This window comes from Rhinatrema bivittatum, chromosome 15 (assembly GCF_901001135.1).
Source record: "Rhinatrema bivittatum chromosome 15, aRhiBiv1.1, whole genome shotgun sequence".
NCBI lineage: Eukaryota > Metazoa > Chordata > Amphibia > Gymnophiona > Rhinatrematidae > Rhinatrema > Rhinatrema bivittatum.
Window position 1 is genome coordinate 66,538,653 of NC_042629.1, and position 16,248 is coordinate 66,554,900.

General features: G+C 46.8%; 1 protein-coding gene across 4 annotated transcripts in view; it reads right to left on the reverse strand.

Annotated features, from left to right (window-relative positions):
- Positions 1-16,248, reverse strand: part of CAMTA1 (calmodulin binding transcription activator 1) — a 1,058,760-nt gene that overhangs the window by 164,773 nt on the left and 877,739 nt on the right. For all 4 annotated transcript variants that reach the window (XM_029578175.1, XM_029578176.1, XM_029578173.1 and 1 more), the window contains one exon: positions 9,105-10,954. In XM_029578175.1, coding sequence (XP_029434035.1) covers positions 9,105-10,954 — 1,850 coding nt within the window. The remainder of the gene's footprint in view (positions 1-9,104; positions 10,955-16,248) is intronic.

Sequence of the window (16,248 nt, forward strand, 5' to 3'; positions counted from 1 at the left end):
GGCACCCTTCTTTACCCAGATCTCACAACCTCTCCCTGCCCCCCCCCCCTGATCCCAGGAACCTCCCCCCCTTCCCCCTGCCTTTCCTCCCTCTCTGATAACTTCCTTTACCCTCCTCTGGTTATTTATTTATTTAAATTTGATATTCTGCTTTTTAGTACAAAGCAATCGCCTTGCAAAGGTCCCAGCGCATCTAACTGCATGCATCCATCCTCTCCTGGTCATCGCTTTCAGATTCCCATGTGCATCTCCTTCAAAGGTGGGGGCAAAGGTACCCACCTTCCCCCTGCCAGCCTGATTATTCCAAAATCGGCTGAGCAGCCCCGCGAGCCTCCCCGTGCTGCGGCCATGCTCCCTGGCCTATGCGACTCTGTCTGGAAGTGCTGGTGGGCGGCAGTGAGGGGGCGTCACTGAGCGCCAGGTCTGCTGACTTACCTACGTTTCTGGAGGCGGGGGACTGAGGCCAAGTTTGGATTTCCGGCACCCCACACCTCATGCACCGTGTTACCTCTAATGATGATTTTTAAGGGGGAAAAGCGGGGACAACAAATACCACAATGCACTGGGATCTACAACCAGGAATGGCCAAAGGTCTCCACCTGGCACTGGGGGGGGGGGGGGGTCAGTGGTCCATTAATGAAAACTGAGCAGTTTTGCTCGTTAAACACACACGCGTCCGTGCCCCTGCTTTCCCAAGCTTTCACCCCAATGCATGCTGGGCTATGCTGTTCTACTCTTCCCACTACCTCACGAGAACTACAGACCCCAGAATGCTTTGCAGCGGGAGTTATTTGAAAGAATGAAACCCGACACCTTGGTGTTCACAGAGTCTGGGGTTACCTGGTCAGGCTGGCCCCCCTGGACTTGTGGGGAAAGGGGTACGACCGGGACCAGATCAGCCCGACCCAAGGAAACGGAGCTGGTGGAGAACCCTAATAAGTGTCATGTCTTTCCTAAATGATGGCTCATTCTGAAACCTGCATCCCGGTGACACTAATGGGATGTATTCTGTGAGCCTAACATGGAGCAGGCCTAATATGCCTCGATGTACCCTCTGAAGTGCCAAACAGCAGAATATGCAAATATAAATAATAAATAAATAAATGGTACCGCCAATTACAACCTTCAGGAGGAAATAAGGCCAACGTGAGAATGAATTTATGCTTTTATTGCTGTAAACTCATTCTACTAATTCTGAAGGAGGAGGTTGCCTAATTTACTTTTCAGTGCTTATCATGCAAAATGCATTTACGTTAAAAGCGGCGCCTGATTATTATTGCATCTTATCAATGCCTGTAGAGCAGTCACTAACGTCTTAGAGTAGGGGTTTGTTTGCCTCTGATCTGGCCGGATCCATACTTTCTCCTCCTGACTTGGCATTGCTGGGGACAGAGACCTAGTCTGTTCAGTACAAAGCAATTTAGGGGTGGGCACCTGGGAAAATCTCATTTTCATTTTTATTTTGCAGAGAAGAGGGGGTTCTCGTGTCATATTTTCCCCCTTTCCTTCCGGTTTACGCTAACCTTGCAGTGGCACTAAACAAAGCTACCTCCCCCAGCCCAGATCTTGGTGCTCTCCTCTGACTCGCCCACCCCAGCCCGTTTGTGGGATCTCCAGGGGCCGGAGTTAGTCCCGCTCTGCCAGTGCTTTTCTCACCTGAGGCCAGGAGCCATTAGGAATTTCTTCTGCCCAGCAAAATGGCACTGATGGGACCCTGTGCTTTCCTTCACCCCGGCAGGCGCCGGGGTGAAGGAAAGCACCGGCAGGACAGGAGCAACCGGGGGTCACCACTGTCCCTAAAAGGGTCTGCAGATGGGAGAAGAAGCCGGGGGTGGTGGGGGGGTTTTTTGTGTGAGAGGCCTGGCGTCAGCTGTGCTTTACTTTTCTCCAAAATGAAACCCGAACAAAATTCTGTTCATTTTTCTTTTCATTTTCAAAATAAAATGAAACAAAACAGGAGATTTTGTTGAAACTTCCTGTTTTGTTTCAAATGAAGTTAGAAGACCGAGGAGCCGACACACCACATAACAATAAGAGCAATGTCACAAAAATGTGAATGCGCAGTTAAACAAACCTCATAGCAACATTAAATTCCTATTGCAGAAAAATATGTTTAAGGCATCAAACCTGCGTCTTCACCACCATAACTTTTCTTAGAGAAGAATCCAACCTGTGTCATCATTTGCCAGTTTTGTTTTTGCCTTTGCCATTAAAAAATGATCAAAGCAACGTCCTTAAGTGTTGATCAAAACTTGATAAACAATCACGGTTTAAGAATGATGCCCCCAGGGTCAGTCATAGCCAAACGCAGAGTCAGCATCTTTATATAACTAGACGGCTTTCACTCCACTGCTAGGTAGATTTATCAAAGTATCAACTTTTCTCTTAGCTCTACTGCTTTTTATTTTTGTCTTATCATTTGATCTCCTTTATTTTTTGTCCTAATGTAAGTTATTATTTATATATTCTTTTGATATATAAGTATGTGCCTTTTATTCTGCATTTTAGGATATGAAACAAATCTTTGAGGTATCATTAGACTTCTATGCATTTGACTAAGTGGTGCTTTTTTTTTTTAAACAATTATCTGTTCCTTTGCTGCCCTCTGCTGGTAACTTGTATATTATATCTATAGAGGCCATTTTTCAAAGCCATTTACCCAGGTAAATTCAAGTCATGTCTGAAAACAGCCCTCTAAACCTGGCTAAGCGCACAGTAAGACTCCACAGTGTGCATACTTTTAGCCAGAGTGGGAGGAGGAAAACAGCATGCGCATATTCCATTCTCAGAAATACCCATGCCATTTCCCTCCCTTCCTCTCTGGAGCCTGCACAAAATAGCGCGTGCAGAAGTAGGATGGGTGCCTTAAGCTGATGTTAATTACCCAGGTAGTTTCCTTTTGACAATTAACAACAAAGTACAAGGATTAAAAGTGTGGGCTACTGAAAATTCACCCCCCCCCCACCCAAATTAAAGTATTCTCTACAGGAATGAGAATGGAACCGACGTGGGACTGCACATGAAATCCACCTCAGGCAGTGTTCAGTGTCAGTGATGCTTTCTTCGGCAGATCGAGTATTGGGGGTGCTGCTGTGGTGCACTTGTGGGGATCAGCGTGAGCTCAAAAGGTGCACGCGGAGTCTGAGTGAACAGAGTCTAGAATCTGAATCAGCGAGAACTTTGCTCCAAGTTACTTTCAGAAGCACCGCAATGTGCACGCATGCAAGATTGTGTGCGTTCATGTGCAGTGAGCGTGAATATACGTGGCTCCATTTGTGTGCGCAGGAGATTTGCATCAAACCTGAACATTCTGCACTTACTGCAAGCTAATTCAGATTTGTATCTTTGACCCAATTCACTAGTCTGGTTCGGCAAATAACAAGCCCACTTTACAAGAGGAACATAAGAACTATCATACTGGGTCAGACCAAGGGTCCATAAAGCCCATAATCCAGTTCCCAACAGTGGCCAATCCAGGTCACAAGAACCTTGCAGGATTCCAAATAGTAGAGAGATTTCAAGCAGCTTACAACTGGGGATAAGCCAATCCTTTCCCCAAATCTGTCTGGTTAATAACAGTTTATGGACTGTTCCTTCCAGAATCTGTCCAAACCTTTTTTAAATCCACCTTTCACCACATCCTCCAGCAATGAATTCTACAGCTTAATTGTGCATTGAATGAAAAAATATTTTCCTCTGATTTGTTTTAAATGTGCTGCTTAGTAATTTTTTTTTTTATTTTTTGAAAGAGTACCCAGCGGATTCACATTTACCCATTCCACTCCACTCATGATTTTATAGGCTTCTATTATATTCCCCCCCCCCCTCCCCCAGCTGTCTTTTCTCCATGCTTAACAGCCCTAGCCTTTCCTCAATGGGGAGCCATTCCACCCCTTTTATTATTGTGGTCTCTCTTCTCTGAACTTTTTCCAGTTCCGCTATATCTTTATTGATATACGGCAACCAGAATTTCACAGACCACTCTAGATGCGGCAGCACCATGGAGTGTCACAGTATGCAAAGAACATAAAACAATTTGGGGAGTCTGTCATCAAGTTAAGTCAGGGGGATGGGGGAGTCTGCTTCAACCCAGTTCCAGTACTGGCTCGGACCACAGCTGCTTGCCTCTCCCTAACTCGAATCATTGGGGATTCAAACCGACTTTGAACTGATTTGTTCACCCTAATTTAAAGGCAGTAGTGGCTCCAAGCACTGGAAAATAAGCATTATTTCTTAAAGAAAGTGATGGTACAGATTTAAGTAATTACCTTTTGTTTTGGGATTTAAAAAAAATTGCTATTCTTTATAATGTGGTGATGCAGTACGGCTTTTAATGTTACTGCAGGCATCACTGAAATACATATATGGGATTGCAGCGTGGCAGTGACCTCATTGAAATCCATATATGGGATTGCAGCGTGGCAGTGACATCACTGATGCCCGTATAAGGAGTTACAAGTAAATTTGAGTCATGTATTTTCAGGTCAGGAGATGGGAGGCATCCATCCCTAAGTTTTGTGTTACAGGTTAGAAGATGAAAAAAATGGAATAATTAACCGATTCTAGGGTAGTGTTGGGATGTCATTTGAAACAAAATAGGAAATGTCAATTACAGTTTCTATTTTTTTTTTCAAACCATACAAAAGAAAAATGACTAAAATTTCAATCATTTTGTTATGAGTCTGTCACTGCTGTCTTTGTAAAAAACAAACCCAAAATCCTCCCCCAGACCCCTCACCAGGTCCAGGTTACTCCTCCTGCTCATAAAGGGCCAGATTTTAGTATCTACGCCCAGTTTTATAACATGCATGTTATAAAATCCAGGGTCGGCACGCGCCGAGCCCTAGGGGAGCCCCGATGGCTTTCCCTGTTCCCTCCGAGGCTGCGCCGAGGGAACTTTCCTTCCGCCCCCCACCCACCTTCCCCTCCCTAACCCGCCCCCCAACCCTACCTAAACCCCCCCGACCTTTATTTTAGAAGTTGCGCCTGCCTCCGGGCAGGCGTAGGTTGCGTGTGCCGGCCGAGCGGCCCTACGAAGGTCTCTGGCCACGCCCCCACCACGCCCCACCCCCACCCCGCCCCTTTTTTCAAGACCCGGGTTTGCGCGTGTCGCCGGGCCTATGCAAAATAGGCTCGGCGCGTGTAACCCCCCCCCCTCCACGCGTAAGGCTTTTAAAATCTGCCCCAAAACCCATAAAAATAAAAGGCCTCCCCTGGCCACACCGACCCTTCCGATACCTTCTCACCCCATCTACGGATCTTCCGTGGGCAGGAGCGATCTCCAGCTGCTCGTGGGAACCCGACACCGGGCAGCATTAAGGCGCCGGCCTCCAGTTGACTGCTGGCTATTTCGAAAACCAGGAGTTTCAGGACAGGAGGATCTTGGGGGTTTTTTTTTTTGTTTCGTTTATTTCATTTGGTAAATGAAACAAAACGAAAAACAGCAAACGACCAAAAAATAATATAAGTTTTCCAGGCAGCTCAGTGCCCTGGGATACTGCCTTTATTTATTTATTTTTTTATCTCACAGACTTTTCCTTTTAAAACCGCCCAAGGTAAAAGTAGCCGCAGGGATTTTCCCAGAAAAGCAGCGTGCGTGGTTTTGAGAATATAACACTGTGTGCTGCTGCCCCCCCAAACCTAGCCCTGCCCACGAGCAATGCCCGCTTTTCTCATTCTGCTTTATTGATCCCCAGGGACCTGAATTAACAGCTTTGGGAAAACAGTCTCCCCATCCTCTCCTTTAACGCAGGCGTCACCGCTCACTTTGAAGAACCGGGGTCCCTCGGAAGACGTGTGCCACGGATCAGTCCACGGTGCTCGGCCACACACCTGGGCTAAGTGACAACGTTTTATCCAGTTCCCCCCCTTAAAGGTAGAGGGGTCCGGGCTGACAGTATTCAGGGCATCATCAAATAGAGTCATGCAGGGTTGCCCCTGTCCCTTAAGAAATACTTCTATTCTGATGCCCTGATTTGGCAGAGCCGTATGTTTTTCGGACAACAGCCTCACGGATTTTGGTGGCTGCGTGGATTATCACTAAACGTGGTAGTAGGATACAGAAGTGGAGCTGGGTGCTGGTTTTGTATAAATCATATGAAGTGGCCTCGCAGTGGAGGTGAAGCCCTTGGGACAGATATGGAGGGCTGTGGTGTGAGGGCTTGGATGGAAGACGTGGTGGGGTGAGGGGAACGTCAGGTGTTGCCTTGCATATGGGGACTGTATAAGTTCATCTGCTCAGAATGGTAAAAAGGTAGAGAGTTGGGGCAGACTAGAAGGTCCACTTGGTCCTTTACCTGCTGCCGTTTGCTGTGCTCCTATAAAAAAAATACCCCGCCTGCCAATCAGCTTTGCATCTGCTTCAATCTGCAACTATTAAGTTCTATTTCGCCTACCATTTTTTCCTTCCACTCCTTCTGTATTACAAAGGCAAACCAACTTTTGTTATTACAACCAACATTAACAAGTAGTAATGCTTTCTTTCAAAGGTCTTTTTAACAGAAATCGCTAGTGTCGCACTCTTTTTTTTCCTGACTCCAAACCTATCAAGGTGCGCCAGTCACCTGCATGTGCCAGGCCAATTCTCAGGATATTCTGATTTCTTCAAGTACTTTCTACATCAAAAAGTAACTGCCGTTTTTCAAATAAACCCACAGCAATGTCTGATAAAGACACTTCGTATTCCCCCTTTCCAAGGAGCGCTATTACTAATACCCTTACAGCCCCTGGAAGGTTTTGTGTGCGGCATTAATGCCATATGAGTTTGAATCTAAGACTGGGGGAAAAAAAACGTGTTTACAAAACTTACTTCACCTTATACTGACAGCCTAAGGGTGGGGCAGGCAGCAGGAGGAGGCAAGGCAGGGACATCCCCTCCCAGACCTGGAAGGAGGGATGAGGAAGTGGCATCCTGTAGGGCGGTGCCAGGGACCAGCTGGCTACCTCGCTTAAGTTACGTGGCCCGGCTGGCTGCGGCCGGGCGCGGGCTCCCCGGGAGAGAGAGAGAGGGGTTCATTCTCCCTCCCCCACCCGGTCTATAATCTCAGGGCTCAGCTCTGCAGCTGGTCTGTGTCTTTTCAAGACGGCAACTTGCCAGCCTAAGAAGAAATTGCTCTCGTTAAAAAAAAAAAAAAAAAAAAAAAGGTCCTCTTCTCTAGATTTATCCCTCAGAAACGGAGAACAGATAATATTTATGTAATCTTTCTATCTGCAGGCGGAACTGGGGAGGCATTACGTTGTTTTGGATCTTACTGCTATGCCAATGCTTCATCTCGGTTATTCATTTGTCTTTGCTTTTTGCTTTTCATTGGCATTGCCCTTGTTAACGAGGACTGGATTCATGTATTTGCCTGATGTTATTTTCCTTGTGATGATTTCTTATTCATCAGGTTTCCATGAAGGCGGTTGCATGATTTTCCTTATCTATGGGATGTAGATGTTTAAAATTTGAAACATTTACATTAAAAAAGTCCTTTTCCCCCCCCCCTTTCCTTCTCCCTGCCAGCCAAATGTACAGTCCCTCAGAAGGGAAAAAGGTTATCTCGCTCTCCCTGCCAGCTCTCCACCGTTGATAACTGAAAAATAAATCTCTCCCTCTCCTTCCCCCTGCCAGCCAGTAACACTACTGCAATTAATACCCCCCCGGACTTTTTTTTTTTTCCCCCAGTTGGGTTCGGTCCCTTGGCCCTATCTCTGGGAGGGGAGCAACTGTGGCTGAATGTTCACGAGCCTCCATGAAAAAAGAGTCAGCGTCTGCTCCGTTCTCAGGCCCCCTCCTGGCTTCTGTAGAGGAGGAGGAGGTGGTGCCCGAGAGCGGAGCAGACTCTGACTCACTTTTACGCCGGCTCAGTAACCTTCAGCTGCAGCTGCTCCCCTCCCAGAGCTGGAAGGAAGAAAAATCTTTGCTGTCAGTGGGCCCAGGGTACAGTGCATTTGTGGGACAGGCTTTACTTCCTCCTCATCCTCCTGCAATCACCGTCACGCCATGCACTGCTAGAAATGCTGCCGTGGACTGCTGGTTGAGAAACACTGCCATAGAGGCTGCTTTTGGGGACACCGAGGAGTTTTTACCACACTGGCCCAACTATAATAGGGTTTTGTCTTATATTCGGGTCAATACGGAATTATGTCCATCAGTGGAGCAGTGAGGTTGGCTTGTTTGCCCCATTCAGTGCAATAAGGGAGGAGACTGGTGATAGCTCCTGCTGCTTTCAGGGCAAAGTGGATACACCCAGCAGTCATGGTCCTGTGATTTCTAAAGCTACAAGGGAATCAAGCCATTTTTATCCATTTGTGCTGGTACTGGAGGCATTACCTATCCTTTACTACTTGGTTACTCTATGGCACAATGGATTACACATTTTGGGGATAGTTTTCAGTCAGTGTAAAGTCTGTGGGTACTTTTGACCTGCAGACTTTTCAATGTGAAATTATGCCTGTAAGTCCTAACCCTGCCCCAGATTCCACTTCTGGAACACCTCTTCACTATAGAGGTAATTTTCAAAACGTTTTACACATGTAAATGCACTTTTGAAAATTGCTACGTTGACACGTGTAATGCCTTTGAAAATTCGCTCCATAGGGCTGAATTATCAAAAGGTCTTATGTGCGTAAATGGGCTTTTGAAAATTGCTACACTATATGCCACTTTTATGCGTGCAACTCCTTTGAAATGTGCATTGTTGTATGTGCAGAATTTTGCATGCCTCTGGGTCGTGCAATTTTCTAAAAGGACCAGGTCTGCGAGTAAAGCACTGCTTTATTCTCAGAAGTCCCTTTGAAATGCATCCTCTTTCCTAATAAACTCCTCTGCCCTAAATTAACTAGACAACATTAGAAAGGTAGCAAATGGAAAATCCTGTTCTTCATATAGAGACAAAATGCTTTTCTTCTGAAAGGGAAGAAAACACCCCTATTGGTATAATGAAGTGCTTAATAAAACCTATATTCAGACATGTTAATGGTTTTTACTTCGGGCTCTTGTTTCAAAGAGAAGATATTTTAAAGCCTTGTCAACGAACTGGGAAATGAAAGTTCACATAAGCTCTATTAACTGAGGAATGATGGTCTGGTAATCTGTGCATGGATAAAGGCTAAAAGCTCACCTCAGGGTAAGACCACTCTGGTGAGTAATCCGTCACCATGAACAGGCGTCCGCTATGGTGCAGCATTCCCAGGGTGCTTTGTGCTGCCGCCGCTGACACCACCTCAGCCACGTGCATGTAGGCCATGGCGGTGGCTCCATTTTCCGCACTGTTGAGCTGCATGTTGGCTTGCTGGGGGCTGCAACATGGTATGCACATTTCAGTCTGACTATACGAGGCCCTGTTGCCATCCTCTGCCTGAGGCAGTCCACCATTATCAGCTGCCACCAGCTGGTGCCCATAAATGGTGCTGCTCCCTCCTTCTACAGATATGAAATCATTGATAAGGTCGGAAAACTGGTTGCTGAAAGAGATATCAAAGTGGTCTAAGTTGAGTTCCATGTTGGAGGAATTGTTTAAACTAGGGTGAGCCACGGGGTAGAGCCCTTGCACCATATTTCCCTGGAGAATTGGAAGGCTGTTCCCATTCCTAATACCTCCGTTGGTTTCAGGCTGCATATAATGTTCTGTATTACAGGCTTGAAGGTCCCCAGACTTAAGCATGTTTTCATTCCCCTCTGCCTGTTGAGCTGTCTCCATGGGGACTTCAGCTTCTGCAGTCATGGCCTGAAAATTTGCTTGGAACTGCATGAGTTGGAGGGAGGTGGTGGACTCTATTCTAGTCTGGTCCACAGTACCATTGCAGTTGGAGGTGGTTTGGGAAGATGATTCTGTTTTTACATTGGGGATGCCTAAGGTGTTAACATAAGAGCCACCCGTGTCATTCATGTTGTTGTGGGCGTTTTGGCTAAGAGGGATAGGCTTGCTGTCGTCTTGTAGAAAGAAGCTGGGAGAAGGCGTCTGGTGGACATGGGGACTCTGAACTGTTTGGTTGAAACTGGCTGAATAGTCCTTGTTTGAATCAATGGCACTGAAGTCCATCTGCTCAAGAGTGGTGCTAGGGCTCAACCCCCCTCCAGATGGAAGTAAACTGGAGCCTGCTATCAGTGTGAGGGAATTTGATGCAGACATGGATGAATAGCTCTCTTTCGACATCTGTTGTTCAAAAGATGTGTCCTCGGTTTTGATCTCTTTAGCCAGGGCTGCATTGAAGCTGAAACCACGATCTGTGCTGGGGGAGTGTATTCTGTTGGTATCTCCTTTCAGGCCGCCTCCACCATAAGTCTGTCCCTGCTTGGGATTGTTCAGGAAGCAGTCTGGGTCAAAGTTCATGGCAGTTTCAGAAATCTTCCTGCTGCTGTCAAGGGTGGTGGAGAGAACAAGCTCTTCTGAGACGTTGGTGGACAACATGGACAAGCCTTCCGAGCCGCCAGTTGTGGGGAAAGCAAACTTGTGCCCATCAGAGCTCACAGCCAGAACCAGCCCTTGGGCAGCTGCATCTGAAGAGAGAAGGTGCTGGTTGGGGCCGGTGGTGGGAGACATGCTGTACACTGCTTCGTTAGTGACTTCCGACATAAACACAGTGGCGCTTTGGGACAAGCTTCCCATCACGGAGGCAACTGCCATGCTGGAGACCCCAGTGACCACAGGGCTGTCTGCCATATCTGGGTCACTGTTCAAGCCACTGCTAATGGACACAGGAGAATTCTGGGTTGTATCGGGGACTTCCACCTGATTGGTGGAAGAGACCTCAGCGCTGTTCTGATGGAGCAGCACTGGCTTCGCCACCTTGCCGTTCCTCTTCTCACGGCTGGAGCTCTTTCCGTGACTGTGTTCATGCTTGCCCTCCGACACATCATTGTTCTGGACTTCCGAGTGGGCGCTGTAGCCGCCTGTCCTTGGCTCGACCTTTGGTGAAATGATGCGATGTTTGGCACTGTTGCACTTGTGATGTACACTGCTACCCGCCCCTGTTACAAGAAACAGAGCAAACAGATCATGAGGACAAAAATATTAACTGTACTAATATCTGATTTATGTTATCTTACATATAAGGGGGCTCAATTAAAAAAGGTTTTTGTCTTTTGGCAGCCCCTAAAATTTCTACATACCCAATTTGGATAAAGCAATGTGGTTACCATGGTATGTCACTTGACCATACGGAAATAAAGGTCAATACGCAAACCTTTTTATTGGACCAAAGGCATTTATTGGCTAAGTTTTCCAGAGCTACGCTTCCCTCATCAGCTCAAAACAAAAGGTTGGAATTGAGGAAAGAGATGTAACTCCTGAAAGCTAGCCAAGAAATGACTTATGTTAGTCCAGGTTAGTTTATTGGCCTATATTCCAGGCATTACTTGCCCAGTTTAAACCTTTATCATGTGCAGCCTGAGAAGATGGAATCAGCCAGTTAGACTGTCCAATTCTTTTTCAGACACTTCGCACCCCTCTCGACATGAGACATCCACTCCCAGCAAAAGTTCAATTTTAACATCATGAGCTCCATATTCAAAAAGCATTTAGCTGGCTAGCTCAGAAGTTTGCCGGCTAAATTAATATTTGGGTAGAACTCTGGTCTCTCTTCAAATTGTATTTTCAGTTAAATTATAGCCGGCTAATAAGTGAGGCAGTTAGAATTTAGCCGCATAATTTAGGGCTCAGAGCTTTCCTAAAGTCAGCTGGCTATATTCAGATGTGTGGCTGCACTATTGAACACACCTCCAAAGTTAGCTGGATACATTTATCCGGCTAACTTTGCTATCCGGACTGTGTCTGAATATGGACCTTCATGTGTTTGTATGGGGAAGCCCCATATTTTTGTCAATGGCTCCCAAAAAGTTGTGTTTCTTTTCAGGATGACCCCCAATAAATATTCCTGATTACATATATTGGCACTGGGTTAATCTGACAATTTTTGGAATGGGGTGAGAGTGGGGGACCTTTATTGGTTTGGGGAACCAGTAATGATACATAAAAGGCACACCTAAATGAGGAATAAGATGATGAAGCAGAGCCTGAGCCATAACAATAGCAGCCTTACAAGGAAAAGCTTCAATCCATTGAGAGAAAGGGCATACAGAGACTAGAAGATAGCAGTAACCATGACTGGAGAAACCTAAATCCATAAAATCACTTTGCCAATGAAGATAAGGGCCAGAGGGACAAGGGACAACAGGGCATGGCGAGGGAGAGAGGAAGAGCAAACAAGACAAGCACTGACAAAGTCCCTGCAAAGTTTGCACAAACCAGACACCCAATTAAGGAAGCAAAGGGAGTGGAATAAAGCAGAGGCAGAAATGAAATGAAAATCACAAAGGAGAAGAGTTAAAGTAGCTCAGGAACAACACGGGTAGCCGGTAGGACCTCATCAGCCATAGCGAGGATCAAAAGAAGCACCCGCTGTCTCCCAAGACATAACTTCGTGAGTAGGGGCCAAACGCTGAAGATCCCACAGAGAAGGAGAGGGTGCAGAGGTGGACTTTGAGCGCGTGATGGCAGGACACAACTTCCTTAGCAGCCACATCGACTAGGGAATGACCTTGGGCAAGCCATGAGGCGTCAGAAGGATGAGCCTTTTGCCAACAGAAGGCTGTACGGGACCCAGCAAGGTGTCGGTGATGCAAAAGTGAAAGAATGCAGGTCAGAAAGGAGCCCACCAGAAGCAGAAACAAACCCACACTGCAGCCATTTACGCAGAAGTTCATGAATGGGGGAAATAACATAGTGTGAATCAGAGACAACAGAAACGGGAAAGGCAGGAGGGATAGAGAGAGCCACATGACAAACAGCACTAGGCTCAGCGAGTTGCACAGAGGATCCAGGAGGAAGCAGAGCCTGGTAACAATCAAGAGTGCCCGGGGCAGCAAACCCTACAGTATCACCGAGGCGGGAAGCATCGGTAAACCAAACGGAGCCCTCAGGGAGTGGGGGTGGAGGAAAGGATAAAATGGAAAGGGAGGGGAGGGGAGAAGGACTAATACCGCACGAGGGGTCCAAGGAGGTAGGCGCTTCAAGAAGGAAACGGAAAGGGGCAGGGAGCGAGGGTAGCAACACAGGACCCTAAATGGGGGCAGAGAAGTAAAAAGATGAATCGGCATCCCAGGAGAATGGGAAAGAAGCTTGCAAACGGCATTTGGTGCGATGACCAGACCCCGCTCACAACGGGGAAACCCCCAGGTCTACTGGTGAGAAAGACCCAGAAAAAATAGGCAAGAGGGGTTTTTGTGGGAGCCTGAAAAGCAGCAGCTGCCCAGCCGTGCTAGGTCCCGGGTTTCGGCACCAATTGTTTAATTCCTGCCAACCTGTTCTACGTGCAGGAGTAAACCTGCGCTGCTTTACTAGGGAGTCCCAAAAGCCTTTATGGCCCTTCAGGTCCTTTTATTTATATAGCAGCAGTACTAAGAATACCTGACAGCAGGTGAGGATACAATGTGCATACAAACCACAGAACTTTTCCCACTTTTGCCATTCAGAAAATGATTCTTTGTTTTGTGGAAGCCAAAAAAAAAAAAAAATTAAATTAAATTAAAATACCCTTCAAAATGAGGTGAACTTAAGCCTTGTCATCATGGCTGCTATTTATTCCTTTACTCTCTAGCCTGGCCCAGTAGACAAAACAGTGGTTTATGCAGAAGATATAAAGCTTTCAATTCTACAAACAACAACAACAACTACAAAAATACACATCTGGGCTGATCCACTTATCTAATTGACTCCTTCACTGCTTGAAAGTCTTGCGTAAAAGGTTAAGCAGAATATAAAAACAGGAGGGTGGGGGTGAGGGAAAGAAACAGAGGGCAGAGGACTTCTCATCAAAATCCTCCCAGATTGGGTCCAGGAGCTGCAACGATTAAGTGGGCTTCAATAAATAATTCTTTCAGATGGACTTGTTTGCAGAAGGATTTGACACAACCGGCTGCTTTGCATAGCCCATGAAATTCTGCCGTTTCTTTCACTAATAGGTTCTTCCTCCCTCCTCCCCCCCAAGAAAGAGACAGGAACCTTAATTAATTACTGTGTAATGACCTAAATAGGGGAAAAAAAAAACCCCACTCAGTCCTCTGAGCTATTGACTTCAATTACAAGCCCTTGCGTGATAAATGTGGTCTGGCCCGATACTCTTAGGGGGTAAGTTTGCAAGAGCCCGGATAAGTTAGCTGGCTATTACGCGCACACAGGGCACACCGGTTTTCAAAGCAGACTTCTGAGCCTTTGGAAAATGATCCTGTCAAATGCCCCCCCCAAGCACAATTACACCTGCTGTTGTGGGCAGAGAACATTTTGAAAATGCAAAAGCCCTGCGATTTGGGGCAAGCCCTTCCCCAAACCGGGGAATGCCTCCGCTCACCGCGGGTAAGCTTCCGCACATGCAGGACAAGACGCGCGTGGGTTTACCTCGGGGCATCGGCCGTGCGGCTCTCTAACAGGCCATTTCTGAAGGCCTATGGAAATGCGCACAGTTTAACTCTTGGTTGTGCGCATGTTTTCTTGGGTGCTAACCTTACTGCCCATACAGCAAGGAGCTCTGTGCCCACAAAACGCGCGTACGACAATGAGCACACACGAGTTAGTGCCATCTCCTGGGAACTCCATGCTGATGAGGGCAGTGGCTATTACACCCCCTTCCAATGCAGAGAGGGGCACTGGTTTACAACGTGTTTTATTAGCGCTGGAAACTTAATTCCTAGTCTGAGGTGGAGTAACGTTTCCAGAGTTAATATTAGTCCGTGCAGAAAACAGTTTTTGTGTGCATAAATCATACTTTATGCACAGATAACATGACTTGGGCACATTAACTCTGTTTTCTGTGCATAAATCATGTTCTGCTGTGCGCTAAGCCTTTTCTCTGCGCGCATTTTCTGGTTTGTGTGCATTTTTTTTAACCTCCCGATGCATTAGCATATCATTAGCAAACTTACTGCATCGGGAGTTTAAAAAAAAAAAAATTGGTTTCTGCATGAAGAAAGCGGGCGTTGAATTTCAGGCCCCAGCTGTCTGCGTCAGCCCCTTAGAGGATAGACTCCCTCGCTCGGTTAAGAGCAGTCCAGCAGGCTCTGCTGGCACACGAGTCTCATAAGAGATGTAAGCAGAATTTAAAAGGCAGGTAGCCCTTCGCTCTTGCCCCCTCTCCATTCATACTGGGTCAGTAGTTCTCACACAAAAGGCAGACAAAGCATCTTATTAACTGATGCCTATATGTGATCTATGGTACTGCATTAGACTGTCAAAGCCAGGTGATCTATAATTGGTTTATCTGGATGTCTGGGATACAAGCGTGATAAGCAATCTTCTAATGTATATCATTAGTTAAAAGAAAACCAATAAAGCAGTTGGATAGAGATCATACCTGTATGAGCTTAACAAATGTGTAAAGACGCCCACAACTGGGACTGTCCAAGGTCTTTTCCTTCAGCTGTGTCAGCAACGCTGTACATCTCCCAAGGAAGGGCCTGAGTAACAGCAGGACCAGCTCGCTCCCTTTTCTTCAGGGGAGGCTGCTCCAAGCCTGGTTTTCACCTCCAGAGCTCGCAGGGATTTGTAATTCTGGTTTCCCCGAGGAGAACCCAGGATTCCAAATCCATGCATGCTGCGAGGACTGGGATCAAGTCAGTCTTAAAAGAAACAGAGGCAGCTGGTAGCACCCGCACTAAGGTCCCTCGCTGTGGCAGCGCGTGCTGGCCTGTTATGGACCTTACACTAGTATGGAAAGAGATCTTCATTCGCCTGCCCTGGGAACCTGTCTCATTCTTTTTTTTTTGACCAGGCACACTCCCTGCCAGCTCAGTCGGAAGCAGACTCCGGTCGGGTCTATGGCGTTTTCAGCCTTACTTCATAAGCACGTGGCGCTATGTCCCCATGTGTAACTTCAGTTCTATCTAAACAGACAGAGGCTTATCAGATGGTAAATGTGAGTGTGCGCCCCTTGTAACTCTGAAATGCTCAGACCTAGCTCCACCAGTCTTTGGGGCCGATGTAACAAAGTGCGCCGAAGCTGCCGCGGATTTGTGCGCGCCTGTACGCACCTTTTCCCGTGCAAAGCCCTAGACGGCGATGTAATAAGGGTTCTGTGTGCGGGGAAAAAAGCGCGTACAAACGTGCTTACTGACCCGTGTTTTTTTCTGTGTGAGTGCATGCTAATGGCATGCAAAGGAGGTAATTAACTATTCACAGGCAATGCAGGAAGCCGAGCTAGGAGGGAGATCAGGTTAGTGCGGGTTTTTTAATTTGGATTTTTAGCACCTGGGTCAGGGCCAGGGGTGGATTG